The sequence below is a fragment of the Geotrypetes seraphini genome, chromosome 11 (assembly GCF_902459505.1).
Source record: "Geotrypetes seraphini chromosome 11, aGeoSer1.1, whole genome shotgun sequence".
NCBI classification, from domain to species: domain Eukaryota; kingdom Metazoa; phylum Chordata; class Amphibia; order Gymnophiona; family Dermophiidae; genus Geotrypetes; species Geotrypetes seraphini.
Genome location: NC_047094.1, coordinates 129,672,995 through 129,689,355, shown reverse-complemented (window position 1 = coordinate 129,689,355; position 16,361 = coordinate 129,672,995). Strand labels below are relative to the sequence as shown.

At 43.0% G+C, this 16,361-nt stretch overlaps 1 protein-coding gene across 4 annotated transcripts in view; it reads left to right on the top strand.

Moving 5' to 3' along the window:
* The window catches only part of LOC117369153 (protein-glutamine gamma-glutamyltransferase 6-like), a 45,881-nt gene that overhangs the window by 9,825 nt on the left and 19,695 nt on the right, over positions 1–16,361 (top strand). For all 4 annotated transcript variants that reach the window (XM_033963233.1, XM_033963234.1, XM_033963236.1 and 1 more), the window contains 5 exons: positions 4,333–4,451; positions 8,111–8,239; positions 9,964–10,141; positions 13,458–13,593; positions 14,298–14,401. In XM_033963233.1, coding sequence (XP_033819124.1) covers positions 4,333–4,451; positions 8,111–8,239; positions 9,964–10,141; positions 13,458–13,593; positions 14,298–14,401 — 666 coding nt within the window. The remainder of the gene's footprint in view (positions 1–4,332; positions 4,452–8,110; positions 8,240–9,963; positions 10,142–13,457; positions 13,594–14,297; positions 14,402–16,361) is intronic.

Here is a 16,361-nt window from a genome sequence, read left to right as displayed (position 1 = left end):
GGCTCACAAGGTCATAGGAAAATGCATGGAACAAACCAAATGATGGGGGGGGGAAAAAAAAAAAAAGCTTCATGTAGCGTTCGGGACCATTTTTGAAATAATACAGAATGACTTGAGAAACTAACCCCCTCTTTTACTAAGGTGCGCTAAGCGTTTTAGCGTGTGTTTAGCGCGCGCTAAATCTACACGTGCGCTAACCGCTAACGCGTCCATAGACTAACATGCACACGTTAGCGTTTAGCGCGTAGTTAGCGTGCGCTAAAAAGCATAGCGCACCTTAGTAAAAGGAGCCCTGAGGCGCGCTAGCTGTTTTTAGCGCACGCTAAAAACTAACGCGTCCATAGAATAGAATGCCTAGAGCGCCTTAGTAAATGTACCCAAGTTTCCAAGTTTATTAAGTACTAGTCATTAAGCCCGTTACATTTACGGGTGCTAGAATACTGCTCACCCTCTATGTTGCCCCTTCCATTCACTGCCCTCTCTTCTCTTTCCATCCAGTGTCCGCCCCCCCCTCTCTCTCTGTCCCATATGGCCTCTCTCTATCTCCTCTTTCCTTTTCCCTTGGTCTGGCATACCTTCCTCCTTCCCTCCATACCCTGCCATCTGTTCTTCCCTCCAAGCCATTCTCTCCCTCTCTGCTCACTTTCCTCCTTCAACTACTTCATCAGGCAACAGCAGCATTCACAATTCATTGCTGTTGCTGGCTTCAGGTATTCCTCTCTGGCGGGTCCTGTGTTCATGAAAACAGGAAGTAGGCAGGACCGGCCAGAGAGGAAGGCCCGAAGCCGCAACAGCAGCAAATTGTAAACGCTGCTGCTGCCTGAAGCACCCGAGGCAGACGCTTCTCTCCCCTCCCAGCCCAACCCCCGCTGACTCTGCAACCATCCCGGCGAGATGACTTTAATAACAAACCTCCCTCCAGCGTTGGCAGCCGCAGCACGCTAAACAGGCTGCTTCGCGGCTTTCTTCTGCCGTTGAGTCTCTCTGTCGCGTCATTGATGACATCATTAGTGATGCGGCAGAGGGACTCAACTGCAGGAGAAAGTCGCGAAGCAGCCTGTTTAACGTGCTGCGACTGCCAACGCTGGAGGGAGGTTTGTACCGGTATGTGCAGAAGCGATATGTCTCTCCCCCTCCAGTACCTGTGCAGCCCTTTGCTGCGGCGCATCCTCCCATCCTGAGTCTGCCACAGCGCTCGAGTCTGTTTCTCCCGCTTTGTCTAGCCGCCGCATACGCACTCTGGCCACGGACCTACAGATCAGGGATTACAGATCACGCAGGTCTGAGTGCGCATGCGCAGCTAGCGTTTTTATTATATAGGATTTGATTAATCACTTATTCCAAATTCTAAGCAATGTACAAAATATTAAAATATTAAATTACAGTAATCGAAGGGAAACAAACTATATAAATGTGACGGACACAGCAAACGAGATACAGAAGGAATGGGATGGGAGGGAAATGCAAATTTAAAAATAGTAAAGAAGACATGTAAAGAAGCTGCGCACTCCAAATATAAACTTCCACTGCCGCTGAAAATCAAGCCCAATGCGCCTTTATTTTCTAGGGGGATAATGGGTCACTAACTAGTTTTGGCTTTTTTAATGTTTTAATGCTGTTATTTTATAAGAATAGTGTGGTTCCATGAAAACTGCATTTTAAGGTTCCTTTTACTAAGGTGCGCTAGTGTTTTTAGTGCACGCACAAAATTACCGCACGCTTCTAAAATAACGCCAGCTCAATGCTGGCATTAAGGTCTTGCGGGCGCTATTCCGCGCGTTAAGGCCCTAACGCACCTTCGTTAAAGGAGCCCTTAATTTTTAACCTTTATACAGCCCTCTAGAGCAGTGTTCTTCAACCACCGGTCCGTGGACCAGTGCCGGTCCACAGAAATTTCCTGCCGGTCCACAGGACCAGCATGTGCAGGTGACAGGTCAAAAGCGCGCCCAGACAATTGAGCGCAGCGCGGAGGCGCGCGCCACAGAAAATTACAGTTTTTACGGCTCCGACGGGGGGGCGTGGGGGGGAACCCCCCCACTTTACTTAATAGAGATTGCGCCGCGTTGTGGGGGCGTTGTGGGGGGTTGTAACCCCCCACATTTTATTGAAAACTTCACTTTTTCCCTGTTTTTAGGGAAAAAGTTAAGTTTACAGTAAAATGTGGAGGGTTACAACCCCCCAAACCCTCCACAACGCCAGCACGATCTCTATTAAGTAAACTGGGGGGGCTCCCCAACAAAAACCCCCATCAGAGCCCCTAAAAACTGTAATTTTCTTCAGTGCGCGCCTCCGTCTTGCGCTCAGTTGTCGGCGCACGCCTTTGTCTTTCGCGGGGTTGTCTATGAACCGCACGTGCATCAGGCCCAAAACAGTGTTCTTCAACCGCCGGTCCACGGACTGATGCCGGTCCACAGAATAATTCTTTTATTTCTGCCGGTCCATAGGTGTAAAAAGGTTGAAAAACACTGCTCTAGACCAGTGGTTCCCAACCCTGTCCTGGAGGAACACCAGGCCAATTGTGTTTTCAGGCTAGCCCTAATGAATATGCATGAAGCAAATTTGCATGCCTATCACTTCCATCATATGCAAATCTCTCTCATGCATATTCATTAGGGCTAGCCTGAAAACCCGATTGGCCTGGTGTTCCTCCAGGACAGGGTTGGGAATCACTGCTCTAGACAATCGAGTTTTATTAAGTTTCAGGTTTTATTAAATTTAATATACCGACCAGTGACATACATCTAGCCGGTTTACAATACTAAAAAAATAAAAGGTTAAAATAATTATTATAGGTGGGGGAAAGACATGAACTTGAGGGTAATAGGGGAGGGGGGTTGATAATTACATCATTAAAAACAAACTTAAAAAAAGGGGAAGGGGATATGTAATGCAATGTAATGTAATTTATTTCTTATATACCGCTAAACTCCGTTAGGATTCTAAGCGGTTTACAGAAAAATAGACAATAGGGTACATTAAAATTATAAGTAAAATAGGTACTTAGATATTCCCTTACTGTCCCGAAGGCTCACAATCTAACTAAAGTACCTGGAAAAATGACAATTAGTAGAGTAATGAAGAAATAAAATAGAGAATAGATGAGAAAAATAAGAAAATAAACATTCTAATAAGACTACAATGGTCTAAAGGACTTTGAAAGGTTGAAAAAAGAGGGGAGATAGGAAATAGAAGCAGAAGGGAGAACCGTTGAAACTATAGAATACTTGGGAAATTTAAATGAAATCAGGACATCAGGAGAGGGGGGTCGCTTCTTAAAAGCGGTTGAAGAGGAGATATTTAAAGGCGTCTTGAAATAGAAATGTTTTTAAGTTTAATCTTGAATTTGTCGATGGAAGTAAAAAAATAGGACCCATTGCTGCATGGAACATTGCTGCATATTAAGTCCCCCATGGACCGCTATAAATGCCAGCTTTTCCTAATTACGACAGGGATAGCCATGCAAATGGTAACTCGCAAGTGGGCGAGTTTATGTTTATGCTATAGATATGAGAAGATGAATGCTGATACGTTGGGGCACAGTAATTGGTTGAAACTGGTTTGGGGGGGTCCGTTGACATCTTTCATTACTTCGTTATAGTTGTCTTTTAATTTTAATTTATTTCCATACACATCCAGGACAGGGTGGGGGGGGGGTTTATTCTTTGATCAAATGTATTGGAGGGATGGGAGGGATATTTTTCTTCTGCATTGTTACTGATTGAATATAAGTGCTTATTTTGATTATTAATGTTTGTATAAATCTTGGCACTTTGTATTAGTTCTGGAAAATTAATAAAGATTTAAAAAAATAAAAATAAAAAAAAAGGACCCCCAAATTTAGCGGCTCAGTCCCAGTCTATTTCCAAAGGGAAAGGGACTGGGACTTGTAGACTGCATTTTTACAACCACGCTCAGGCTTAGGCCCTCTTTTACAAAGGCGTGCTAACAGGTACCTAGGATAGCATGCACTCGTTAACATTTAGCGCGTGCTAAAAATCTTAGCCCACCTTTGTAAAAGAGGGAGGTTAGTTTAGCCTGAGGCCTTTTACTAAGGCCCGCTAGCCGATTTAGCGCCCGCGCCCGTTATATTCTATGGCCACGTTAGCATTTAGCGCGTGCCTTAGTATAAGAGGAGGTTCAAAGCGGTTTACGTACAGGTGCTTCAAGGGGCAAATTTGGTTGTTTAACTCCTAAAGTTGGGGTCAATTTTCAAAAACAGAAGAGCACCTAAAGTCGGTAATATTTTGACCAGCTACACGAAAGAGTGCTAGTCCTCAGATCTTCTACATCAGAGGGACAGATTCAATGGCTCTTCACCTTTTGACTTTCCAGACGATCTTGTATACATGGAGGATGAGGAGGAGAGGAAGGAGTATGTTCTGAATGACCACGGAATCAGTTACTTTGGACATGAAAAATTTATTAGAGAAGAAGGATGGAACTTTGGACAGGTAAGAGTCAAACGGCGCCCCCTAATGACAAGGTGGTGTTATCCCAGTTTTAGTTCACTTGAATGCATGGAAATAAAGGATCAAAGCGCTCAAGGGATGTGCTCTCAACCGAGGAGTACTATAATCACTGCTATTACTTATTTCTATAGTGCTGTACAGAGTCACAAAGAAGACAGTCCCTGCTCCAAAGAGCTTACAATCTAAACAGACAAACAGGATGCGATGGATACAGTTAGAGGGGATAGTTAATCTGCTGGCTGGGTTGGTGGGCCGTGGGGAATAGAGTTATGGATTGAAGGCTATATCACAAAGGTGGGGTTTCAGTCTGCTATTAAACAAGGGAAGGGAAGGGGCTTGGCAGACAATCTCGGGTCATTTTTTCCAGGCAGAGGGGGCAGCTAGATAAAAGGAACGAAGGCAATTATGACCCAAAAAAAAAAAAATTCATTTCATTTTTAAAAAGAAAAAACAATTTGTTTCCATTTATTTCATTTGAAAAATAACAGGCATCTCAAAAGTGGTTTGTTATGGAGAAAGAGAGGATGCGGAGAAATAAATTATGTTCTTTGCATCAACTGGTTTTCAATACTCAACACCTGTAGGTCCTTTTACAAAGTTATGGTAAACTTAACATGGCTTACTGTGGCTTATGTCCAGTAATTTCTTAATCTGTGTCCACAAAGCTAGTAGCTCTGTCTTTGTAACATGAGTTTTGCTCCTGGGATGTTAAGTATAATTTCCTAATTCCTCATGCCTAAAAAGTATAAACATGTATGTTATTTCCATACAGCATTGCTTTTGTGACCAGGATAGTCAAATTTTGCAATTTACCTATTTAAAACATGAAAATACTGCTGCTCATCGGAGCATTTCACACTCTGAGCCGCAGTGCAAACTTCTAATTTCCCCAAATTTGATCATGCGATGCCCCCTTCTACAGAATGCCCACTGGTTGCCAATATCCCATCGGATTACTTCTAAAATCATCTTGCTCTGTTTTAAAATATGACCATCAAACCTACCCGCATTCCTAGATAAACTCTTAATACCGCAGACACCATTGAGAACTTTGCGATCCGCAGACCACAATTTTTTTGCAATTCCCTCCCTAAAAGTCATTAATACTCGAAGAAACAAAATATTCACAATTTATGCTCCGCAGCTATGGAATACTTTACCCTCTTATCTTATCGTTATAAAGTGTACATCGCTTAGAAGTATTATAAGCGACATAAGAACATAAGAATTGCCGCTGCTGGGTCAGTCCAGTGGTCCATCGTGCCTCCCGCAGCGGCCATTAGGTCAAAGACTAGTGCCCTAAGACTAGCCTTAATTGCGTACGTTCCGGTTCAGCAGAAACTTGTCAACTTCATCTTGAATCCCCTGAGGGCGTTTTCCCCTACAACATACTCCGGAAGAGCATTCCAGTTTTCTACCACTCTCTGGGTGAAGAAGAACTTCCTTACGTTTGTACGGAATCTATCCCCTTTTAACTTTAGAGAGTTCCTTCTCGTTTTCTCTACCTTGGAGAGGGTGAACAACCTGTCCTTATCTACTAAGTGTATCCCCTTCAGTACCTTGAACTTTTCGATCATATTCCCTCTCAGTCTCCTCTGTTCGAGGGAGAAGAGTCCCAGTTTCTCTAATCTCTCACTGTATGGCAACTTCTCCAGCCCCTTAACCATGTTCTGGTTCAGTAGGAACTTGTCTAACTTTGTCTTGAATCCTTGGAGGGTGTTTTCCCCTATGATAGACTCCGGAAGAGCGTTCTAGTTTTCCACCGTTCTCTGGGTGAAGAACTTCCTTACGTTTGTACGGAATCTATCCCCTTTCAACTTTAGAGAGTACCCTCTTGTTCTCCCTACCTTGGAGAGGGTGAACAACCTGTCTTTATCTACTAAGTCTATTCCCTTCATTATCTTGAATGTTTCGATTATGTCTCCTCTTTTCAAGAGAGAAGAGGCCCAGTTTCTCTAGCCTCTCACTGTACGGCAACTCCTCCAGTCCCTTAACCATTTTTGTCACTCTGAAACCCGAAATAGATTTTTGTAAATTTAAAAGAGAATTGAAGGCACTTCTCTTTACAGACTACTTCTGCCGATATTATGCTGATAGTCCCTTGGGAGGTATTTGGGGGGATAAATGTTGCGTTTAAAATGCCTTTATTGAATTTCATAAAATACAATAACTCAATACAACAATTAATCTAATGACATTTAAGCCCCTCCACCCAACAAAATTGTAAAAGTAGACAAATTGGGAGTACATACCAGAAAAACATCAATTAGCGTGTATTCTACGATAGTCATGCAAAAGAGCCGAAACTCTCTTAAAATATCGAACTGAACATCGCCCAACAGCAGTTGCTTCATATTTACGCGTAAGACAGACTCCCGCCCACCATGCGGGAAAAGAAAGAACTGTACGTATTTTTCTGTTCTGATAATACATGCGGAATTGCTGGACCCATAAGTACATCAAATAATTTGGCCTTATATTTTTTAACTAAATGTGATAAGATAGCGGAACGCAAAATGACAATTTCGTAAGTCAGCCTATCTATCTGTCCTCATGCTTTGAACGTTATAAACCTAAGAGGATTACTCGAGGGCAATATTTATTTGTCATTTTGACTATCAAGTCGTGTCATTACAAGAGATTTTTCGGTAAATTGCTCGGTTTTCAGGCAGGTAAAATGAATATACGGTTAAGTACTATTATTTTTCAGGTACACTCATATATGTCTTTTAGGAAACTGCTATAAACTGATTTATTTGACAAATTTATAAATTGATGTTTTAGAATTCTGATACATTTTATTGGATTTTAATGTATTTTAGTAAATCGCATTTTATTCATTGATTGTATAATTTTTAATGTATGTGAACCGCCTAGAACTACCTGTTAGGGCGGTATATAAAATAAAATTATTATTATTATTATTATTATTATACAGAATCCAAAGATGTCTTCCATTCGTTGCCAGACTTCTTCCCATGGGAGAGAAATGTTAATGTTTTGATCAGTTTTCATGTGAAACTTTGTATGAAATGTTCTTGAAATTATGGATGTCTACTGTAAGCCGCTTTGTATTGACTACCGAGTCATTATAAGTGGTATAAAAATAAAGCTTTGAGCCATGAAAGCGTCCTCTCTGAAGGGGGGAGGGAGGGGAGGTCTTCAACATTGTGCTTTCAATTCTGAGGGAAAGTGTAGCTTGAAACTGCTTAATGAGAATGTTGCTTATTATGTATCGATGGTTAGGGTTACCATTTTGTGGGCCGCAAAAATTCATGGCCCCGCTTCCGGTTCCTCCCAGTTCCCGCCTTTGGCTCTGCCCCAGTTCAGCTTCCATCCCCGCCCCCTCAAACCTCCTCTCTTCTTCCCCGACAAGCTCCAGCCGCGTCTGGAGGGCCTGGAGCATGCGCGGATTTGTGTGACGTCATCTGCGCATGCTCAGATACCCTCCGGGTGCAGCTGGAGCTTGTCGGGGCTTTCCAAAACTAGGACAAACTGCCAGGTTTTTGAAAGTCCATCCAGGACGTGTCCAGGTTTTCCCGGATTTCTGGTAACCCTATCTATGATAGGTCTAGTGACAACTTTAAAAAAAAAAAAAATAAGGCATTGCAGTTAATTTTAATTTTCTCTTTCTGTTTAAGTTTGAGGAAAACATCTTGAATATCTGCCTTGCTCTACTGGATAGGAACCTGAAATATCTCGAAGACCCTGTCTTAGACTGCTCCTGCAGGAACAATCCATTGTACGTGAGCAGGGTAGTGAGTGCCATGGTAAGGACCAGCTTGGGTGGGCATGTGGTGGGTATGTAGCCAAGTGATATGTGCATGGGATGTTGTACTATTTGGGTTTCTGCCATGTACTCTTGACCTGGATTGGCCACTGTTGGAAACAGGATACTGGCCTAGATGGCCCATTGGTCTGACCCAGTATGGCTATTCTTATGTGAGCCAAGTATAGGAGAAACAAGCCATTGTGACATCACTGATGAGGTTGGCTCTTAGACATTGGTGGAATGAAGCATTATGACATCACAATCTCAGCTCTGGAATGTTGCTACTCTTTGGGTTTCTGTCTGGTACTTGGGACCTGGGTTGGCCAGTGTTGAAAACAGCATCCTCGGCCTGATGGACCTTCGGTCTGTCCCAGTATGGCAATTCCTATGTTCTTATGTGAGCCAAGTATAGGACAGTCAAGCCATTGTGACATCACTGATGAGGTTGGCTCTTAGGCACTGGTGGAATGAGGCATTATGACATCACAATCTCAGCTCTGGAATGTTGCTACTCTTTGGGTTTCTGCCAAGTACTTGGGACCTGGGTTGGCCACTGTTGGAAACAGGATACTGGGCTTGATGGACCTTCTGTCTGTCCCAGTATGGCAATTCCTATGTTCTTATATGAGCCAAGTATAGGACAGTCAAGCCATTGTGACATCACTGATGAGGTTGGCTCTTAGGCACTGGTGGAATGAGGCATTATGACATCACAATCTCAGCTCTGGAATGTTGCTACTCTTTGGGTTTCTGCCAGGTACTTGGCCCCTGGATTGGCCACTGTTGGAAGCTGGATAGTGGGCTAGATGGACCATCGGTCTGACATAGTGGCCCAGATTCTGTAACTAGCGCTGTTGTCGGTGGCCACCTTAAAACTGCTGCCAATCGCATGTCAATCACGTGATGGCACCAGCTACAGAATCATGCCTTTGGTAAAGTTTGACGCCAGAAATATAGGCCACACAATAGCTAAACAAACTATCAACGCTTAAGAGAAGTGGAAATGGATATCTATAATAATAAAACCCTAGAGCACGCATGCACTCTTGAAACTTCGCGATTCCTGGCGCTGAAATGGAGCTATTAAACAATGTAAACTCTCCTTTCAAGTCTCAAAGCAATGTTAGCTTTACAGCATCTGAGGTGTTTCCCCTATTAAGTTTTATTAGCTTGAAGTTAACTTGCAGTTTTATGCTTACAAGGGGTTAAGGAATTGAGCATGTTCCACCAGTGTGCATTAGAACTGGAAAATGTGTTTATTTGATTGTTATATGTTGTTATTACATATTTTTAGTTTATCAGGTCCTTTAGCTAGATTGTGAGTCTTCGGGACAGAAAAGGTCGTTTTTCTCAAATACCTAATTTCATTTTAGTTTGATACTTTGTAAACCACTTAGGTCAGTAAAATGCAGGAGCGGTAGATCAAATCTTAAATCAACATAAATCAACATATTACCCCCAGGTACCATAATTAGATTGCGAGATCGCTGGTATAAATAAGGATTACTATTCAATGGAATATATGGTTGCGAGGGATGGGAAAGGGGAAGGGATAAGAATTTATGTAATGTACCAATGATTGTTTGTAAGTGATTTATTTATTGTTACTGTGAATGAATATATTTAACACTTAATGTAATTTTGAAAATGAATAAAGAAAAAATAAGGATTACTATTCAATGTAAACTGCTTTAGGATATAAATACATTTTATTTTTCCCAGGTGAACAGTTATGATGATAAAGGGGTATTGGAAGGAAACTGGGGTGATCAATTTCCTGGCGGAGTCAATCCAGCCCTCTGGAGTGGAAGTGTTGAAATCCTCTGGAGCTGGCGCAGAAGAGGGTACAAACCTGTGAAATATGGCCAGTGTTGGGTATTTGCAGGAGTGGCGTGCACAAGTAAGTTTTAGGATAAATCAGGGATTCCCAAACCCTGGCCAGTCAGCTTTTCAGGATATTCACCATGAATATTCATGAGATTGCTTTGCCTGCATTGCTGCCTCGGTATGCAAATCTTATCTCATGCATATTGTGGCCGGGCCAGTCTCCCAGTTGGTGAGAAAACCCGGCTCGGACCACAAGTAAGAATTTTGTAACGCCTTTTATATGGTTTAGTGAAGGAAAAACCCGGATACCGGATTTCTGCAAAACAGCATCAAGTTTATTAGTGTCCCAAATGAAAAAAAAAACAAAAAACAAAACTTGGTGTATTGGATTTTCTCTCAGCCCCGGCTCGCTCTCCTATATAGCTCAGTCCAGGGGCATTACATTAGGCTCTGTACAGCACTGGTTCAGTCCTCATCATCAAATTAATCCAAATTCAAAACCAAAAAAGAAACTCACCCCTGATCAGGGCATTCATTGTTCCCACATCCCCTTCTGGGTTTAGAAGTTTCCCCTGCTCTCAGCTCCTTCCATAGGACATAGCACAGCCTGTGTCAGCTTTCTCGCATTTCTCCTGTTTTCACAGTCACAGTATAAACAAAAATTAACTCTGCTTCTTCTGGCTTTAACACGCTGTTCTCCCAAGGAACTTTCACAGCCCTGCCTGACAGGCTGTGAGGGCCACGCCTCCCTTTTAGTTTGAGGTCTCCAGCCCCATCCGATGTGACCCTTATCTCCTGCTCCTAAGGAGTCTGAATACGGGGTTATTTACAAAAGCATTTTCACGTCATTAAGCAGTGCTGCCTCAGCCCTGCTTGCAGCCATGCTCTGGCTCAAGTTTAAAGAAAACAGAAAACTCTTTCCACAGGACAATACAGGACCCTCACACACTATATCCTTCTAGGTCCATGTCCTCACCAAACACACTACCCCCAGGGTCACTATACATTTCCCACTCACACTCTTTGGGAACCCTAGATTTCCATTTCCACATTCATTCCAGGCTTTACATCCCATCCCCCTCTCTGCATGTCTGCCAGCTCCCCTGCAGCGTTTCCATTAGGGTAAACTTCCAGCCCTTCCCTCTGGGGTTTAATAGGCAAGTCACTTTACCTCCTGTGTATTATACTGCCTCTCCTTGTGAGCTGGCCTCTTGCAAAACGTCCCTGCTGGGGCTTAGGCAATGTGTGGAAGCTAGGATCTCCATGGGTTGTTTGGCTTTCCCAATCAGAGCCAGCTGAGCCTTTCTCCTGCTGCCTCTCCTTGTTTCCCATTTGAGGCTTCCCAGCCTGCAAACTCTGGTGTCTGACTCCACCCCTCTCCAAATTGGTCTCAGGTTTCTCCCTGACTTGGGGAAAGGAGTGTTAGGGGAAATTATTAGTTTTCAGTGCCCTCCCTATCTGGCTCTTGGGCTGTGCTGCAACCTGCTTATGCACTTCCCTTCCTGGCTGAGCCGACTGTCCGGGTTCTATGCCAGGTTTACCAGGGACCAGGGCTGGGTGCTTGCTGGGTTTAGTAGTTCTCTTAGCTGGGACAGGAGCTTCCCTGTCACAATATTCATGATGGATATCCTGAAAACCTGACCAGCTGGGGTTCCCTCAGGCCAGGTTTGGGAATCATTGGTCTAAATCGATGGGCCTGGATGGAAATGGTCTTATTACTTCTTGCTATCTCTGTAGGTTTCCTCAAGTTATAGAATTGCATAATAACATGACGGGCAATTCTATCAACTAGGTGCCAACACATCCACAACCCTGTGGCATGCGGCAAGCGCTTTCAGGAGATTCGGTGAATCCCCAGCACTACAACCCTGCTTTATTTAATTTGGGGGGATTTACTTTTTTCTTGATGCATTTTGATTGGTTGAGTAAGCAGCCTGCTCAACCAATCAAACTGCATCGAGCAAAACGTAAAACAGGGCCTCTTAGGATGGGGATTCTCTGACCTCCCTCCCCCTCCGCCCCCTGAAGGCCCCGATAGTTCTTTCTTGCTATGCCATATGCCCCTAACAGGCTGCCAATACATCTTGCTCCGTCTCTAGCAGTGTTCAAATTCAAGCTAGAAGCCCACTTTTTTGAAACTCCCACTCACTGATGTCAGATACCTCGACCCACTTTATCATTTCCTCTACCAGAATCTTTTCAACCCCGAGATGTCCTGTCTGCTTGTCCAAATTAAGATGGTAAGCTCTTCTGAGCAGGGACTGCCTATTGAATGTTAAATGTATGGCACTACATATGTTTTTCAGTGCCATAGAAATGATAAATAGTAGTAGACAATTTCATCCAGAAAAAAAATATTCAAATAACAGCATAGGGCCGCAATCCAGTTGGGTTTTTCAGGATTTCCCCAATGAATATGCATGAGATCTATTTGCATGCACTGCTTTCATTGTAGACTAAAAGATCTCATGCATATTCATTGGGGAAATCCTGAAAACCTCGAGGAGGGACTTTGACACCCCTGCCCTAAGAGATCCCACTTGCCTGCCCAGCTTTCTTGAATTAAGGCACAATCTTTGTCTCCACCTCCTCTACCACCAGATTATTCTATGCATCTACCACCCTTTTTGTTTAAAAAAAAAACAGTATTTCCTTAGATTACTCCTGAGTCTGTCACCTCTTAACGTCATCCTTTGCCCTCTCACTCCGGAGCTTCCTTTTAAACCAGGGGTGTCAAAGTCCCTTCTCGAGGGCCGCAATCCAGTCGTGTTGTCAGGATTTCCCCAATGAATATGCATTGAAAGCAGTGCATGCAAATAGATCTCATGCATATTCATTGGGGAAATCCTGAAAACACGACTGGATTGCGGCCCTCAAGGAGGGACTTTGACACCCCTGATGTAGACAGATAAGATGCAGGAGCAAAAGTTTGATAGAAAACAAGGGGACTAACAAATTAAACTTAGATTTGCATACCAGGTCTTCAACCAAAGTAGAGCTCGACTCTGTTAACAGAAACTAAAAGAAAATACAAAGAAAATAACAGAAAATATTAGCATGGTTGATTTCCAAAGTGATTAGCAGGACCCCTTAGTATACGTGGAAGCTCGTTCCATAGTTGAGATAATTTGAAGACCAAGGATTGACTGAAATTCTTGATACCTTTAATTCCTTTTGCTGAAGGAAGGGAAAATTGCAAGCATATAAACTTCCATATGGAACCCAACAGAAGCTCAACTCCCCTCCCCCAATGGCTTGGACCTTGCCTTCTTAACCCTTCCCCACAATGAACCAAGCATGCTTTACGCACGGACACAGCTTTATAAAATTACTTTGAAACCGAAGTTATATAATGTGTACTAATAATGAATTATTTGTGCTTGCTTTAGTCCTGAGGTGTCTAGGAATCCCCGCGCGTCTGGTCACCAACTTTGCCTCTGCTCATGACAGGGACCTCAACCTCACTATTGATGAATATTATGACGGTACCGGAAAGACTCTGAAGAAAACCATTGACTCTCTGTGGTACATGGCAAATCTTATTCGATCACTATCCAAAATCACAGTTGACTTATTCTATAAGATAATTAAATAATGCGTAACAGTGCTCAGACCCACAGCCATGAAACGGTCCAAATATTGTGAACAAATAAGGTTGTTCCAGAGGACCATCACAAGCAACTGATCATCCTACCATTGAATAATTTAAATGGTTAACATTGTGATTATAACTTTAAATCCATTATGAAAAAGATAGACTTATCTGGATGTATTGGGTGGGTAATTATCATTTGGTCCACTGATGGCTGGGAGGGTGTAGATAGACTGGAGTGAGCTTTGACGGAGACTTTAGTAATTGGAACCTAAGAACAGTACTGGGCAGAGCTTTGGATTCTTGCCCAGAAATAGCTAAGAAGACGAAGAAAAAACCCCCAACAAATTTTTATTTTGAATCAGGTTGGGCAGACTAGATGGACCATTTGGTTCTTTATCTGCTATCATCTACTATGTTACTATGATGAAACAATCTTGGTGAAATCTTATTTGATGTCATACTCTATATGTCGTGTATTTTTCTGTGTTTCACTCCTGCCTTGTTCTCCTCGAACTGACTTCAAAGGTCTTTGTAAATCTACCTGGGAAGGTGAAAGCATCGGCTCTTGCTAACTAGAGTTTGAGTTTCTGAATTAATCCCTGATCAAATTATCTATCTTCATTCTCATCTTCAGGAATTATCATGTGTGGAATGAATGCTGGTTCAAAAGAAATGATCTGAGAGCATCCTACAGTGGTTGGCAAGTTGTGGATTCAACTCCACAGAAAATCAGTGAAGGTAACAGAGGGGGTCTTAATATAGGCTTTTTGGGGTCAATGTTCAAAAACGTGCCGATGGAAGCAATATTGACCCTGGTGTCTGTGCATGGATAGTCAGTTGTACTTAACTGGTTAGTTGTGTGGCTAAATAACTCACTAAGGGGCCCTTTTGTGAAAGTGTGCTAAAAATCTGAGCTTAACTTCTTTTAACATAGGACTTTCTCATATGCTAAGTACTGTTGCCTCTAAGCCAGTGGTCCCAAACTCGCGGCCCACTAGATCCTATTTTGAGGCCCTCGGTATGTTTATCTTAATCACAAAAGTAAAATAAAACAGTTTCTTGATCATACGTCTCTTTAGCTATAAATTACAATATTATTATTAAGACTTAGACAAAAGAAAATATTTATAAACTATGAAGAGTTTTACCTCATGCAAAATTGTAATTTCTTTAATAAGACAGTAACTATTTGTTCTAAGGCCCTCCAAGTACCTCCAAATCCAAAATGTGGCCCTGCAAAGGGTTTGAGTTGGAGACCACTGCTCTAAGCTGAGCAGGAGTCCTCCAGCTGCATTGCTACCAGTAGAGGGCAGTGCTTCAACATTGTGTTTTCAATCCTAAAGACAGGTAGGTTCCCTGGAATCCTGCAAAACTTGCCTGTCCCTCGCTGTTGAAAAAGTGACAGTGAAACAGCACCCCCCATTGACAGGACTGCAGGTGGAGGACCCTGCTCAGCGTAGCGAAAACAGCGGTGCTAAGCCCAAATGTGGGCCTTCTTTTACTAAGCTGCATTTGAGGTGTCTACCACGGCCTGGAGCACAATATGCCCCGACACTCCTAGGAATTCTAGGAGCGTCGGTGCATTTAGCGTTCTGAGCCATGGTAGAAACCTCTACTGCAGCTTTGTAAAAAGGGGGAGGGGCGGGGGGGGATTAAAACAGCACGTTCTATGGGATTTTTTTTCTAATTTTCAGGTTGAGTGCTAATAAGTTGCTATACGTGCAAAAAATGAATGCAGGAGCAGCACTTGTCACCTTCTGTTTAGGAAATGCTAAATGTTCCTACTTGTTTCTGCATTGTCCGGTGAGTGCGCACTAATTTTAATGCACTAACTGGATAGTGCAGGAACGCCCACTCTCCACCCATGACACGCCCCCTCCAAAAACCACGGGAACTCACAGCGCAAGTGCACAGCATGGCTCTGCAAGGGGCAGGAGTTGTAGGAAGATCGCTCCCACCCTGCGTCACCTCTAGGTCCGGGGGTGGGTCAGAGTCGACCAAAAACTTATTCGCGAATTTTCCTTATTCGTGGGCCAGCTCTGCCCCTAACCCCCGCGAACAAGGAGGGAGAAGGTTAGCACATGTAAAGAGAGAACATACAGCAAAATGCTTTAACGTGTTTCTACAGTAGCTTGTTTGCATGTACAGATTTTCTCTCCCCTCCCCCCAATCAAATCAATGTCATCAAGGTGTATCAGACTCTAGCAGCGCTGGAAAAATTGCACATGCTTTCAAAATTGGCTACTATATATTTCAATATAAACTAATATATAACTCCACTTTAATAGCTGACGGGTTAATCAGGGATCTCAAAGTCCCTCCTTGAGGGCTGCAATCCAGTCGGGTTTTCAGGATTTCCCCAATGAATATGCATTGAAAGCACATAGATCTCATGCATATTCATTGGGGAAATCCTGGAAACCCGACTGGATTGCGGCCCTCAAGGAGTGACTTTGAGACCCCTGGGTTAAATCTAATGGAAGAAAAAGCCTCAGGTCTATCTATATCAGTGGTCTCAAACTCAAACCCTTTGCGGGGCCACATTTTGGATTTGTAGGTACTTGGAGGGCTGCAGAAAAAATAGTTGATGTCTTATTAAAGAAATGACAATTTTGCATGAGGTAAAACTTTCCTTTAACAGTTAAAAGGAAAGATATATAAACTATAAAGAGTTTTACCTCATGCAAAATTGTCATTT